General features: G+C 34.2%; 1 protein-coding gene across 2 annotated transcripts in view; it reads left to right on the forward strand.

Moving 5' to 3' along the window:
• The window catches only part of OSBPL11 (oxysterol binding protein like 11), a 137,749-nt gene that overhangs the window by 114,727 nt on the left and 6,011 nt on the right, over positions 1-17,011 (forward strand). For both annotated transcript variants that reach the window (XM_077118059.1, XM_077118060.1), the window contains exon 12: positions 14,558-14,711. In XM_077118059.1, the coding sequence (XP_076974174.1) occupies positions 14,558-14,711 (154 nt within the window). The remainder of the gene's footprint in view (positions 1-14,557; positions 14,712-17,011) is intronic.

Raw genomic sequence — 17,011 nt, forward strand, 5'->3', positions numbered from 1 at the left:
TTCTTACACGTTATATAAATATCCCTTTTTAGTTTATGTGGCTAGAGGGAAGTACCTGAAACTGTTGAATTGTGTTCCAGTAGCCTTGATTCTTGAAGAAGAGTGTACAACTATATAGCTTTTACAGTGTGACTATGTGATTGTGAAAACGTTGTGTCTGATGTTCCTTTTATCCAGGGTATGGACAAATGAGTAAAAAAAAAAAAAAATAAGGATAAAAATAAATAAATAATAGGGAGAGATAAAGGGTAAAAATTAAAATACTGTAGATTGTAATATTGTGGGTCAATGAGAGTGAGGAGGTGAGGAGTATGGGATGTATGAGTTCTTTTTTTTCTATTTCTTTTTCTGGAGTGATGCAGATGTTCTAAAAATGGTCATGGTAAAAAATACACAACTATGTGATGGGAAAAAAATGCCTGTTTATGCCTAATGTTAGTGTTAACACATGTAGTGTGTATAATTTGCAGTACAACTTTAATTTAAAGAAACAAACAATCCATCAAACTATACTACATAAACAGTGAACACTAAGTTAAACCATGAACTTTAATAGTACAATTATGAAACTGTGCTATCATCAATTGTAACAAATATTCCACACCACCATAAGGTACTGGGATGGTATATGGGAATCTGTATTTCATGTATGAATTGTTCTGCAAACCCACAACTTCTCTAATTTTTTTAAAAATATGCTTTGTTCTAGGGGAAAAAAATCTTAAATTAAAATCACATAAATAGAACCAAACAGTATATGTAAATTATACATAATCGAAGACTCAGACTGGGTCAAAAAATAAAAGATTTTCAAGAAATTCTTCTAGGATTTACTCTAAAAGAGTGGTTCTCAAATTTTGATCCACAGATCCCTAGAATCCCTGAGAACTTTGCAGAAGGTCCACATGGTCAAATTTATTTTCGTAATACTAAGATGTTACTTGCCTTTTTCACTGTGTTGACATTTGAATTAATGGTACAAAAAGAACAGTGGGTAACACTGCTGGGCCTTAGCACTAATCAGCAAAGTAGCACCAAACTATACAAGTAGCTATTGTATTCTTCATTGCCATGTTCCCCCATCTTGAAAAATACCAGTTTCTTTTTAAAATGCCCTAGATGAAACACTACAAATTATTTGTTTTATCAAATCTAGGCTGTTGAATGCACATCTTTTTAATATTCTGTGAGACATATTGGGAGTAGGCATAAAGCTCTTGTGCTGTGTACTGAAGTAATAAAGTGGTGCAGCTTGTAAACTGAACTAAACACTCCTTTCATGAAACACCATTTTCTCTTAAAAGAATGATAGACAAACCATGACCAGTCTAATTTGAATATTGGTCAGACATTTTTCTTGAAAATGAGTGATGTGACATTTCAAGGGAAACAATTGACAGTATTTCATGCTAATAAAAATTTCAAAGGAAAATTAGAATTTTGGAAAACCTGTATCTGTCACTAAGAATGCAACAGCTTCCTCAGGAAAGATTTCTCATGAAATTGGTGATAATATTAATGAATGTGATACTTTTCTATTACATAATGAAATATGTTAGTACCTGGAGAATCTGCATAAGTCAGGAAGACAGTATTCTTCCAATGATCAATGCATGATATTAAAAATCCATGCATAGATAAACTGCTGCTCCTCCTTAGAGCAACAGGGGGTTCCCCACAGCTGCCTTGGGGGCTAACCAAGCCTGCAGCTACAATGCAGTTTAGTTATCAGGGAAAGCTTCGACTACAGAAATGATATGTCCCATTGTCAGACAAAGAGAAGAAAAAGATCACAAGGGAACTTGTTCTGCTGTGTTATCATGTAAGCCTAGAATATGCAGCTTTCTTGAGGGTGGAATCTGCAGATTGTTTGCAAAAGATATGCTAGTCTTTATTTTTGCTGTGCTATTGAGCATCAAGACAATTAACTAATTACCCTGGAAATAATTCATTGTTACATGGAATTACTTGACAAGTATTTTGGCAGTGTGAGTAAACTAGATGATCTTTAGTTTGGGAAAAGCTTATTTTATTTTGGAGGAGTTTCTCTTGGGAGATGTTCAGGAAACATCCAAGAAAAATGTCCTCAAGGTGACTGAGCAGGCAGATCTCTTGCAAGAGGAAGCTAAAAAGTTGTTCTTGAAGGAAAGTGTGCTGACAACTCTCTTCCCTTGTTGATGACTTCTTGTGGCATTCACATAATGTAGCTACTCACTACCTTCATGTACATGTTCACTAATGGTATAAGATATTTATCAGTATTACTATGTGCTAAACCTCTTCATTCAGACCTACACAAAACCTTTTTTTTTTTAAGGGAACTTTGGTTAATCAAATGAGTAATTTCAGGACTTAAATATGAATTAGAATAATGCAGGAAAGAGAGATACCTTTTCTGTATAGTTGAAAGTTTGAATGTCAGTTTCTTTTAATCTGATTATGTGCATGTATGAAAATGACACCTTCAGGCAATGTGCATGTATTACATTACTGTATTTGACAAAGGAAACTTAAATTATAACATGAAATGTGGTGTTATGAAATCAAAGATCAGTGCAATATTTCAGTATTTGATATGAGATTAAAGGGAATTGACATGTTACATAACAAATAAATGAAAATTTAACCCTATAGTGAGACTTTCTAAAACAGCACATTTATACCAGAAACCCCTTTTGGAAGCTATAAATCTTAAAACACAAAGGGAGTAGAGATTTTAAATGACTTTATTAGAATGTTGCTGTTTTACATGAAAAATTATCTCTTGGAAGTTCTGTACCTGGGACAAGGAACATGGGATTCATCTGCTTCATAATAAGGAACACATTCTGTTTAAGGCAAAGGTACATGTGACTGCTGAGGTGAATTCTTTGTGGTCATACTCATTTAGTCACTTAATTACATGTTTTGATGCCCCAAATAAACTGAAAATATTTATGAGGACTTCTTCATAATCATATCTTAACAGAAAATGTGTGCGTCTCTTCAAAAAGGATTGCATAATTCATTGTTAAAACTGCTAATGTTCCTTCTGGGGTGCTTGTTAAAACCTAATTTATTTTGCTTCCCTATTGTATCCCTCCACTTGGAAGTGCTGAAAACTTATGGTGTCTTCCTTCCCTTCCATGGTACTGCCTGACTATCAGAAGTCTTAGAGAAATTAGAAAAGAGTTAAATGAGAGAAAATGACATTAGCAGGCCCTATATTTTTAAAGGCTATATAATTGTTTCATTATCATTTTTATACATATGCATACATATTTATACATGCTTTTTCAGGTTATACTTTCACTTAATAAATGTGGAGCTGGATTAAGCTTTATTGTAATCATAACCAGTATTCAAGCCACATGATCATTGTCTTATCCCATCACTAACTACTTGTAATAAACATTCAGTGTGCAACACCACAGTGTGTTTTTATGTATCTCTTTCTAAAAGTTTGTCAAATTCTGGAGAACTCCTTAAGGAAAATTTTTAAAATTAATTTTCGGTAAAATGTTGAAAATTCACCTGCATTTGAATGTGGTAGTTTCTGTAAACATACACAAGATAAACGTGAGAAAATTTAAGGGGTCTTCATGTACTTCAAGTTCTTTAACAAATGGATTCCATGCTACCAAGAGCTTATCTACACAATTATTTTCAATCATTAAATGCCAATTTAAAAGTCTTTAAAAACAAAACAACACAACAACCATGCATGGGTAAAAGATTCATTCAAAGTGCAAGTTGCACCAGTGGATTTCCATGTAACAAAGTGTTCTAGTGTGCTAGCTGCCAGAATGCAATGTTCCAGGAACAGAATGGTTTTTTAATAGGGGAATTTAATAAGTTGCTAGTTTACAGTTCTAAGGCCAAGAAAATGTCCCAATTAAAACAAATTTATAGAAATGTCCAGTCAAAGACATCCAGGGAAAAATACCTTGGTTCAAGAAGGCCGATGACATTCAGGGTTTCTCTCTCATCTGAGAAGGCACATGGTGAACACAGTCAGGGTTTCTCTCTCAGCTGGAAGGGCACATGGTGAACACGGTGCCATCTGCTAGCTTTCTCTCCTGGCTTCCTGTTTCATGAAGCTTCCCAGGAGGCGTTTTCGTCCCTCATCTCCAAAGCTCACTGACTGGTTCTCTCTGTTCCTTGTGGCTGTGTCGTTCTTCTCCGCTCTCTCTGAATCTCTCTCATTTTCCAAAATGTTTCCTCTTGTATAAGACTCCAGAAACTAACCAAGACCCACCCAAATGAGTGGAGACATGCCTCCACTGAATCCATTTTAACAATCACTCTTGATCAAATCACATCTCCAGGAAGGTGATCTAATTACAGTTTCAAACATATGATACTGAATAGGGATTAGAAGAAATGGCTGCCTTTACAAAATGGGATTAAGATTAAAACATGGCTTTTCTAGGGTACATACATAATTTCAAATCAGCACACCAAGTATGAGAAATTCATTGATATTTTTCAGTTTCCACATTGCAGCCATCCTTTAAAAAGTTACCACTTGATGAATTTTCATGTGATATCAAATAATTGAATTATATGAAAAGTCCATTAAAATACTCCCTATTCAAGGCCAAGATGGCAGCTTAGTGAAGTGTGGGATTTATTTTCTCCTCCAGAGCAGCTAGTAAATAGCTAGGAATAATACAGAACAACTGCTGGGTCCACGTCAGTGACCAGACACACAGTGTACACCAGTCTGGGCAAGCTGGACCTGCTGTGAGTCCACCCAGAACCATGAGTTCCCCAAGCTGTGGCGGCTGGCACCCCTCCCTCATAGACTGGTTCCCAGAGGAGAAAGGAAAGAGACTTTACCAGAAGCAGGGACTGAGCACAACTGAGCTCCAATTGTGGAATTAATTAACAAATTCTGACTACTGAAAATAGGCCCCAAGCTCAGTTGAACCTTGAGTAAAAGCTGAGGTTGTTGGTTTTTGCAAAAGGGGCAGGGCTGACAGAAGAAAAAAAAAAAAAACAGGTTTTTTTTGGATCGGACAGCACGAAATATTTGAAAGGGTCTGGGCTTTGAAGGAAAGCAGGGGGCACATAAGACCTGGAGATACACAGAGCAACATACCAACTTAAGCTCTTGATTGGCTAAACTGAGAAATGTGGGTCCTCCTGAAAAAAGGACTTTTCATTTTCTTTTTTGTGGCTGTGTTTCTACGGTTTGACTACTCTTTGGATACAGCTGCAGGGCTTCATGCAAATAATCAGAAAAGAGCAGGAGTAGCTATACTAATATCCAACAAATTAGACTTCAAATGTAAAACAGTTAAAAGAGACGAAGAAGGACACTATGTATTAATACAAGGAACAATTCAACAAGAAGACATAACAATCATAAAAATGTATGCACATTTTTGAATGCTCCAAAATACATGATGCAGACACTGAAAACGCTGGAAAGAGAAATACACATATCGACCATAATAGTTAGAGACTTCGATTCCCCACTCTCATCAATGGACAGAACATCTAGACAGAGGATCAATAAAGAAACAGAGAATTTGAATAACACAATAAATGAGCTAGACTTAACAGACATTTATAGAACACTACACCCCGCAACAACAGGATACACCTTTATCTCAAGTGCTCATGGATCATTCTCAAGATAGACCATATGCTGGGTCACAAAGCAAGTCTCAATAAATTTAAAAAGATTGAAATCATACAAAACACTTCCTCAGATCATAAAGGAATGAAATTGGAAATCAATGATAGGCAGAGTGCCAGAAAATTCACAAATATGTGGAGACTCAACAACACACTCTTAAACAACCAGTGGGTTAAGGAAGAAATTACAAGAGAAGTCAGTAAATCTCTCGAGGCAAATGAAAATGAAAACGCAGCATATCAAAATTTATGCGATGTAGCAAAGGCATTGTTAAGAGGGAAATTTATTACCCTAATTGCCTATATCAAAAAAGAAGAAAGAGCAAAAATCAAGGAATTAACTGTCCACTTGGAAGAACTAGAGCAAGAACAGCAAACTAACCCCAAAGCAAACAAAAGGAAAGAAATAATGATGATTAGAGGAGAAATAAATGAAATTAAGAACATAAAAACAATTGAGAAAATCAACAAAACCAGAACTTGGTTCTATGAGAAAATCAGTAAGATTGATGGACCCTTAGCAAGATTGACAAAAAGAAAAGAGAGGATACAAATAAATAAAATCAGAAATGGGAGAGGAGATAACCACTGACCCTGCAGAAATAAAGGAGGTAATGAGAGGATACTATGAACAACTTTATGCTAATAAACTAGATAATGTAGATGAAATGGATAACTTTCTAGAAAGGCATGAACAACTAACTTCAACTCGAGAAGAAATAGACGACCTTAACAAACCAATCACAAGTAAAGAAACTGAATCAGTCATTGAGAAGCTCCCCAAAAAGAAAAGTCCGGTACCAGAGGGCTTCACATGTGAATTCTACAAAATATTCCAGAAAGAATTAGTACCAATCCTGCTCAAACTCTTCAAAAAAAATAGAGAAGAGGGAAGGGTACCTAACTCATTCTATGAAGCCAATATCACCGTCATATCAAAGCCAGACAAAGATATTACAAAAAAAGAAAACTACAGACCAATCTCTTTAATGAATATAGATGCAAAAATCCTCAACAAAATTCTTGCAAATCGAATCCAGCAACACATTAAAAGAATTATACACCATGACCAAGTAGGATTCATCCCAGGTATGCAAGGATGGTTCAACATAAGAAAATCAATTAATGTAATACACCATATCCACAAATCAAAGCAGAAAAACTACTTGATCATCTCGATTGATGCAGAAAAGGCTTTTGACAAAATTCAACATCCTTTTTGTCGAAAACACTTCAAAGGATAGAAATAGAAGGGAACTTCCTCAACATGATACAGAGAATATATGAAAAACCCACAGCTAACATCATCCTCAATGGGGAAAATCTGAAAACTTTCCCCCTAAGATCAGGAGCAAGACAAGGATGTCCTCTGTCACTATGGTTATTAAACATTGTGTTGGAAGTTCTAGCCAGAGCAATTAGACAAGAAAAAGAAATAGAAGGCATCAAAATTGGAAGGGAAGAAGTAAAACTCTCACTGTTTGCAGATGATATGACACTATATGTTGAAAACTCCACAGCAAAACTACTAAACTAATAAATTAGTACAGCAGAGTGGCAGGTTACAAGATCAACACTCAAAAATCTGTAGTGTTTCTATACACTAGTAATGAAAACCTGAGGGGGAAATCAAGAAAAAGTTCCATTTATGGTTGCAACCAAAAGAATAAAATACTTAGGAATAAATTTAACTCAAGATACAAAAGACCTATACGAAGAAAAGTACAAGAAATTGTTAAAAGAAATCACAGAAGACCTAAATAAATGGAAGAGCATACCGTGTTCATGGATTGGAAGGCTAAATATAGTTAAGATGTCAGTTCTACCTAAATTTATTTACAGATTAAATGCAATACCAACTAAAATCCCAAAAACTTACTATTTGGAAGTAGAAAAACCAATAACCAAATTTATCTGGAAGGGTAGGGTGCCCCAAATAGCTAAAAATCTCCTGAGAAAGAAAAATGAAGTCAGGAGGTCTCACACCACCTGACTTTAAGATGTATTATGAAGCTACAGTGATCAAAACAGCATGATATTGGCATAAAGATAGATATACTGACCAATGGAATCAAACAAAGTGTTCAGATATAGACCCTCTCATCTACGGCAATTGATCTTTGATAAGGCAGTCAAGCCAACTCACCTTGAACAGAACAGTCTCTTCAATAAATGATGCCGAGAGAGCTGGATATCCACATACAGAAGAATGAAAGAGGATCCATATCTCACACCCTATACAAAAATTAACTCAAAATGGATCAAAGACCTAAACATTAGATCTAAGACCATAAAACTTTTAGAAGACAATGTAGGGAAATAAATTATAAATCTTATAATAGGAGGCGGTTTCCTAGACCTTACACCCAAAGCATGAGCATTGAAGAAAGAAAGAAAGAAATGGGAACTCCTCAAGATTAAATACTTTTGTGCATCAAAGAACTTCATCAAGAAAGTAAAAAGACAGCCTATACAATGGGAGATAATATTTGGAAATGATATATCAGATAAAGGTCTAGTATCCAGAATGTGTAAAGAGATTGTTCAACTCAACAACAAAAAGGCATGCAAGCCAGTTACAATATGGGCAAAAGGCATGAATGAACACTTTTCAGAAGAGGAAATACAAATGGCCAAAAGGCACATAAAAGGTGTTCAATTTCCCTGGCTATTAGGGAAATGCAAATCAAAATCACAATGAGATATCATCTCACACCCACCAGAATGGCCATTATCAATAAAACAAAACGACAAGTGCTGGAGAGGATGTGGAGAAAGAGGCACACTTACCCACTGTTGGTGGGAATGTCAAATGGTGCAACCGCTGTGGAAGGGGTTTGGCAATTCCTCCTACCATTGCTAGGTATTTACTCAGAGGACATGAGGGGAAGAACATAAATGGACATTTGCACACCAATGTTTATAGCAGCATCATTTACAATTGCCAAGATGGAAATAGCCAAAATGTCCATCAACAGACAAGTGGCTAAACAAGCTGTGGTATATACATACGATGGAATATTATGCAGCTGTTAAGACAGAATAAAGTTATGAAGTATGTAAAGACATTATGCTGAGTGAGATTAGCCAGAAACAAAAGGACAAATACTGTATGGTCTCACTGATATGAACTGACGTTAGTGAATGAACTTGGAGAATTTCAGTTGGGAACAGAGACCATCAGAAGATAGAAATAGGGTAGATATTGGGTAATTGGTGCTGAAGGGATATGTATCTGCAACAGGACTGATTGTAAAAATTCAGAAATGGATAGCACAATACTACCTAACTGTAATACAATAATGTTAGAACACTGAATGTGAGAATGATAGAGGGAGGAGGCCTGAGGGCATAAATTAAGTCAGAAGGAAAGATAGACCATAAAGACTGATATGGTATAATCTAGGAATGCCTAGAGTGTATAATGATGGTGACTAAATGTACAAATTTAAAAATGTTTTAAGAACAAAGGAATGTCAGTACTGCAGGGTGTTGAAAATAGATGGTAATTAATATTTTTTAATTTTAATTTATGTGTGAGACTAAAGCAAAAAATGTTTATTTGGTGCAAAATTTATATTTCAACTACTGCATTTCCTAATATACCTTATGTGGACAGCTTAATTGAACACCATAAGTACATGGAACCTTGAGTAGAGCATGAGATTTTGTAGGTTTGTCCAGAGTGATGCCTCGATAAATCCCAGAAGGATTTGAACAGTGAATAAAAAAGTGTTTGTAAAGTCCCCTTGAGGGAATGATGAGAAGGGGGGGAAATTCATCTTCACCAAGTGAAGAAATCTCGATATTCTCACTAGCAGTGGGGACAACAAAAGCAATAGGCTGAGCCCTCAATCTTGGGGGTTATTCATATGAACTTAATCCTGCAAAGGATAAATTAAACCTACTTAAAATTGTGCCTAAGAGTCACCCCCAAGAGAACCTGTTTGGTTGCTCAAATGTGGCCTCTCTCTCTCAGCCAATATGACAAACAAACTCACTGCCCTCTCCCTGTCTATGTGGGACATGACTCCCAGGGGTTGTGGACCTTCCTGGCAATGTGGGACAGAAATCCTAGAATGAGCTGGGACTCAGCATCAAGGGATTGAGAAAATCTTCTCGACCAAAAGGGGGAAGAGAGAAATGAGACAAAATAAAGTGTCAATGGCTGAAAGATTCCAAACAGAGTGAAGAGGCTATCCTGGAGGTTATTCTTACGCATTAAATAGATAACACTTTTTTAGTTAAGGCATAACAGAGAGGCTGGAGGGAACTGCCTGAAAATGTGAAGCTGTGTTCTAGTAGCCGTGTTTCTTAAAGATGATTGTATAATGAACTAGCTTTCACAATGTGAATGTGTGATTGTGAAAATCTTGTGTCTGATGCTCCTTTTATCTATGATATGGACAGATGAGTAAAACATCTGGATTAAGAATAAATAAATAATAGGGGAACACATGTTAAAATAAAGTTAGTAGATTGAAATGCAGTCATCAATGAGAGGAAGGGGTAAGGGATATGGTATGCATGAATTTTTTTCTGTTTTCTTTTTATTTCTTTTTCTGAATTGATGCAAATGTTCTAAGAAATGATCATGATGAATATGCAGCTATGTGATGATATTGTGAGTTACTGATTATGTATCAAGAATGGAATGATCATATGGTAAGAATGTTTGTGTTTGTATGTTGTTATGTTTAATAAATAAATTTTTTAAATACTCCTTTTCATAATTCTATGTCTCAGTGAGGCATAGTTTACTTTATATACTTTAACTCAACAACATGTCACAACAGATTGAATGCAGAAGCAGATATAAGAATTTGACGATTATTAAACCAGGAGCTAAAGAAATCTTCAAAAATGAAAACTGGTTATTTTTCTTTAAAAATGTTATTAATGTAAACATGTAATATTTTTTTAATTTTTAAATGAATTAATAAGTATTTTACCTTTTTACTGGTTTAATTTCTAATGCAGTAGATAACAATACATGTAGTCTAAATTTTTTTTTTAAAAAAAAAGCTCTTTGCGTTCTAAATAAAGTTTAAAAGTATAAAGAATTCCTGAGAAAAAGTTTACAAACTACTGCCCTGAAAGAAATACTTGAGGAAATTGGAAAGATTTATGTCAAATATGTGAATTACAACATTATAATTTCCAACACTAGAGAATCAATTAAATATATTTTGGAGCTTCCATAAAGCAGAATCCTATGAAGTCGTTTACTGATGATGTCCAGGATTAATGACACAGGAAAATATACTCTGTCTATTAAGAGAAAAAAGGCTTCAAATCAATATATGACATCCTATTTTTAAAGGGATACATATAGTATAAAACCAAGAGAATTAGAAACATATGTCCACCTAAAAGCTTGTTCATAAATGCTCATAGAAACATAATAGTCAGAAAGTAGAAGAAATCTAAAGGTCCATCAATTGATGACTGGATAAACAAAATGTAGTGTATCTATTCAATGGACTGTTATTTGGCCATAAAAAGGAATGAAATGCTGATACATGGTTTAAACATGGATGAACCTCAAAAACATAATGCTAAGTGAAAGTGCCAATCACAAAAGGGCACATATTGTATGACACTGTTTAGATGAAATGTCCAGATTAAGTAAATCCATAGAGGTAGAAACTAGGTTAATGGTTTTAAGGGGATAGGGGAATGAGGAAATGGTGAGTGGTTGCTAATGGATACAGGGTTTCTTCTTAAGGTGATAAAAGTAATTTAACAATAGTGGTGATGGTTGCATAATTCTGTGAATATACTTAAAACCATTGAATTGTATACTTTAAAGGGAGTACATTTTATGGCAGGTGAATTATGTCTCAAGATATCTGTTATTTAAAAAAAGCAGTCTAAAAAGACTGAAATTCAAAAGACTGTCATCATTACCCTCGCCCTTGCATGGGACATGACATCCAGGGGTGTGAGTGTTTCTGGCAACATGGGACATGGACTCCCAGGGATGATGATTTTACAGCTGTATACATTTGTCAAAACTCACTGAATGTAGTAGTTAAAATTGGTGAATTTTACTGTATGTATGTATATTATACCTCAATAAAACTAATTTTAAAGGTGAATAAAGGCATGTAATAAAGAAAAAGGAGCATATAATTAAATTTATAAAATTACACATCCAAATAATGATAATGCTTCTGTCTGGGTACTAATATTTCAGATTATTATTTTTTTGTTGTTCAGATTGTTTTGCCTGTTCTCGGCTCTTTGCATTTCCATATAAATTTTAGAATCAGTTTGTCAATTTCTACAAAATAGTCTGCTGGGATTTTAATTAATCTATAAATCAACTTGAGGAAAATTGCATCTTAACAATATTGTGACTTGTAGTGCATGAACATGGTATGCCCTGCCATTTATTTAGGCCTGTAATTTTTCTCAGCAAGGATTTGTAGTTTTTGGTGTGTGGGTCTTACACATCTTTTGTTCAATTTATCCTTAAATATTTCATTTTTTTGATGTTCTTAAAAATAGCCTATGTGGTTTCTGTTTCTAATTTTTTGTTACTATCATAATATCATTGTTTTTGTCCCTTTTTTCTTTTTATTGAAATATATATTCACATACCGTATAATAATCCAATGTGTATAATCAGTGATTCACACTATCATCATGTAACTGCGCATTCATCATCACAATCTGGTTTTGAACATTGGACAAGCCCTAGGTCAGTGGTTCCTTCAAAAAATATCATTATTTTTATATATTGATCTTAAATCCTGCCAACCTTGCTAAGCCTCACTTCTTTAATTCTAGTACCTTTAATGTTTTCTATATAGACAGTTTTGTATCTACAAATATAGTTTTATTTTGTCCTTTCCAATTTTTATACTTCTTTTTGCACTGATTAGTATCTCCAGTACAAAATTGAATAGAAGTGGCAGTAAAAGTGGACATCTTTGACTTGTCCTGATATTAGCATAATGCTAGCTGTAGTGTTTTTCGTAGATATCCTTTGTCAGGTTGAAGAAGTTTCCTTTCATTCTTAGTTTGCTGTGAGTTTTTGTAATGAATGGGAAAACAATTTTATCACATATTTTTCCCAGATTTATCAAAATGATCAAATGGTTTATTTGCTTTGTTCTATTTATGGTTGATTATTTTAATTGTGTTTCAAATGTTTAACTAACCATGCATTAGATAATCCCACTTCATGATGCTTGATCCTTTTTAGAAGGTACTGGATTCTATTTGCTAAGATTTTGTGAAGGATTTTCTGTGTTTACATTCATATTGGTCTATAGTTTTTTTTGTTGTTTTGGGTTTTTGGGGGGAGCTGGGGTGCCATTTTAAATTACAAATTCACCCCCAGGGAACTACTAATCTGCTTTCTTTCTCTTTAAATTTGCCTCTTCAGGACATTTCGTATCATTTGAATCATACAATATATGATATCTTATGACTGACTTCTTTCACTTACCTTAATATTTTTGAGGTTCATCTATGATGAGGCATGCCAGTGGTTCATTCCTGTCTTTTGCCAAATAGCATCCCATTCTATGGATATACCACATTTTCTCTGTTTACCAGTTGATGGACTTTTAAGTTGTTTCCAATTTGGGGCTATTGTCAATAATCTTTTATGAACATCCTTAACAGATCTTTGTATGGACATATATTTTCATTTATCTTAAATACCTAGAAGTGGAGTTGCGGGGTTGTGTGGTAGTTTTATGTTTAACTTTTTAAGAAACCACCAAACTGTTTTCCAGAATGGCTGCACCATTTTACATTCCCAACAGCAATGTATGAGGGTTCCATTTTTTTCCACATCCTTGTCAACATTTGTTATTGTCTGTCTTACTTGTTATACTCATTCCAGTGTGTGTGAAATGGTATCTCATGGTTTTTAATTTACATTTCCCTAATGACTAATGATGTTGAATATGTTTCATGTGCTTACTAGCCATTTGTTTATCTTCTTTGGTGAAATGTGTGCTTATATCTTTTGTGTACTTTTTGATTGGACTGTCTTCTTATGATTGGATTTTGTAAGTTCTGGATACAAATCCTTTATTGAATATGTGTTTTACAAGTATTTTTTTTCTAGTCTGTTGCTTATCTTTTCATCTCCTTAATGGTGGTGTTTGCAGTACAAAAGTTTTTTCATTTTGATAAGGTTGGAGTTAACAGTGTTTTCTTTTATGGATTGTGGTTTTGGTGTTATATCTAAGAAATCATTGCTTAACTCAAAGTTTCAAAAATTTTCTTCTAAAAGTTTTATTTTAGCTCTGTCAATTAGGTCTATCATCCATTTGAGTTAATTTTGGGATATATGCTGTCAGGGAAGGTCTAAGTTCATCTTTTTGCTTATGGATATCCAATTGCCCCAGTACCATTTGTTGAATTGACTGTCCTTTCCCCAAGGAATTGCCTTGGCTGTTTTCTTTTACTTGGAAGTTGTTAAGCTTGCTCTATCCTGTATTGTGGTCTATAAACTCTCAAGTGATTTGGCTTACTCAAGGGTCTCCTTCATTTGTTTCCCTTCTGTCAGGGATCACTGGACTGTGTTGCCTATTGCCCAGTATCTGAAATCCGTTGTTACATTAAGTTTTGTCTGGTGTCCTAGTTGATTAAGGTAGCAGGGTAAATCTGGTCTGTGTTATTTCATCATATCCAGAAGAAGTGGTCTCTTGTATTTCAGTTTTCTTAAAATATATTTCTTTTTTTATAACCTGGAAAAATACCACTTATTTTTAATTTAAAAAAAGGCAGCACCTGGCAGACATTAACATCATCAACATAGTGCCCATGTTCTTGAAACTCACGGACATGAAATTATAGGTCTGATGTAGGAAATGTAATTTTAAAAAATTATTATAATTTTAAGAGTTTCTGTTCTATTTAATTATCTTTTTCCAAGAATGTAAGTGATGTGGTTTTTGGATTTCAGGAGGTTATGGAAAAATGTGACCGACTCTCTGAGGGAATCCGAAATTGATAAGGCCACAGAGCATAAGCGTACCCTGGAAGAACGCCAGAGGACTGAAGAAAGGCATCGTACTGAAACAGGCACACCCTGGAAAACCAAGTATTTTATTAAAGAGGTATATGTTCTGTATGTCTTAAAGCTAAAACTCATAGCTTAGTGAGCTTTGGGTTACTAGGCTTTGTTGAATTCTTATCATTCATATATCTTTATTTCTAAAAGTAGTCCAGCTCAAACGTGAACTTTTTCCTGAGCTTTTAATAATTTATCAAAGTGAAGTGGCCCACCAGCAAGTGAAATATTTGGGGATTTAAATTGGCCACAAACAAAAATGCTAATACAGTCTTCACTCACAATATGCAATTTAGAATTTATTGCCTTTTGTACCACATCTGAAGCTATGTGTTCATTTTAAAGAGACCACATTTTAAAGGATAAATGAGAAGCTTGAATGGCTGTCCCAAGGGTAGTGAAGTGGCTAGAATCTTGTTAACATTTATGGAAAAGAGAATTAAGTGAGGGTGTTAAACTTGGAAAATAGAAAATTGAGGCCATTCATTATAACTTTTTTCAAATATATGTAGGTTTATCACATAGAAATTTTGTCTCAGTTCATACTGCAAATTAGAGGTAGGCCCAAACTACCAGGAATCATATTATGGACTTAGCATAAGAGGAATTATATAACAAATGAAAATGTCCAACAATAACTGTAGAGTATATCTTATAGTAATGTATTATTCCCCAACACTAGAGCTATATAAGCAGAGACCATAGTATATGTAGAAGAGCTTTAAGCACTGATTTTGCAGTTGAACTAAATGATTTCTGAAGTCTCTTCTAAATTTAAAGTTTTAAAAATTTTTGTTGTTATCACTTTCTGATAGAATTCAAAGTAAGGTAAATAACAGATCAGAGCTAAAATCAAAAAACATTTTCCTTTTACAGCCCATCTAAGGAAACCTAATTGAAATTTTTTTTTTAATTTTAATATTAGTCCATCAAAAAGGAATCTGTAAAAAGTAATCTAATAAAAGTAATCTGATTATGATTTTTTGCATAGTGATTTCCCTTAAAAATCCAGTTTATTAGTTTCCTTACTTTTATTAGTTTCATTTTTCCAATCTTTGGGTATGTAATGTAAATATTGACTATTTTAATTGACAGGAATAATAAAAGGAAAGTATTTTACACATCCATGCTTTTTCATGAAAAATAAACTTTTGTGTAATATGCTATTCAAAATTATATACTGGTAATAATTGAATTTTATTATTTCATACTCACCAAGAAAGCAAATGTACCAGGAGAGATTCTAAGAGAGGACCTGTGTAAATCATTACAAATGAACTCTGTGTGCTGGAAGTAAGCAGCCATGTAGTTAAAAGATACCATCAAGGGAACCTTACAGGAAATGCACCCAAATTCTTGCTACTGACATGACATGTAAACTTAGTTCTCATTTATCCTTTATTCAACAGATATTATTGAGCGCCTACCCTATTTGTGACTTCTTGCCCTCATTGCCTTTAGGAATTTAAATCCTAAAATTTAAAAGAAATAGACAAAATATAATGTCAGGATATATTAAAAGATATTTTTTTAAATAAGGCAAGCAAGCCCAACCAACAGTATTCCTGAAAACCCTAAAGAATACCCAGGGCTCTACCTGAGACTCTATAAAAATATCACTCACTGAGTTTATTTTTCAGAAACCTAAAACCTCCATATTGTTTCTATGCCAGATAAGCCCTGAAACCCAGAGGTACCAGTCTCTCCAACAATATCAGCCCCTCGCATCCCCCTACCCCATAATGTCAACATCCCTTTTCAAATGAAGAAGTTAGAATGGTCATTACCAAATATCCCTAAAGATTGGGAGAAGGATCAAATGAGAAGGAAGAGTCCTAACATAGAAGATAGAATTTAACAAATGAGTATGACTACTGAATAATTATATTGATACTTCCTTTTGGTCTCCAGTGTCTTCGAACAGCTAGAAGGAAATACCAGAAATTGTGGAATTGTATCCCATACCATACTTTGAAACATGTTCCATAACCATTTGTTAAAATGTACTTTGAAATTTATCACTTTTTTGTATATATGTTATATTTCACAATAAAAAATGTTAAAAAATAATAGTAATAAAATAAGGCAGAGTAAGGCAACACAGAATGAATAGGAATGTTTGCTATTTTAGATAGCTAATAGTCATTGTAGGCCTATTGAGAACGTAACATTTGCTTTAAAATGGTTGGGGTGCACAGGTGGTTCAGTAGTAGAATTCTTCCATGTGTGAAACCCAGGTTCAGTTCCTGGCCTGTGCATCCCCCCCCTCAAAAAAAAAGTAACATTTAAATATAGAATATAATCAAGAAGTATCCAGGAGAAGAGCATTTCTGACAGCAGGAGCAA

This window comes from Tamandua tetradactyla, chromosome 10 (genome assembly GCF_023851605.1).
Source record: "Tamandua tetradactyla isolate mTamTet1 chromosome 10, mTamTet1.pri, whole genome shotgun sequence".
NCBI classification, from domain to species: domain Eukaryota; kingdom Metazoa; phylum Chordata; class Mammalia; order Pilosa; family Myrmecophagidae; genus Tamandua; species Tamandua tetradactyla.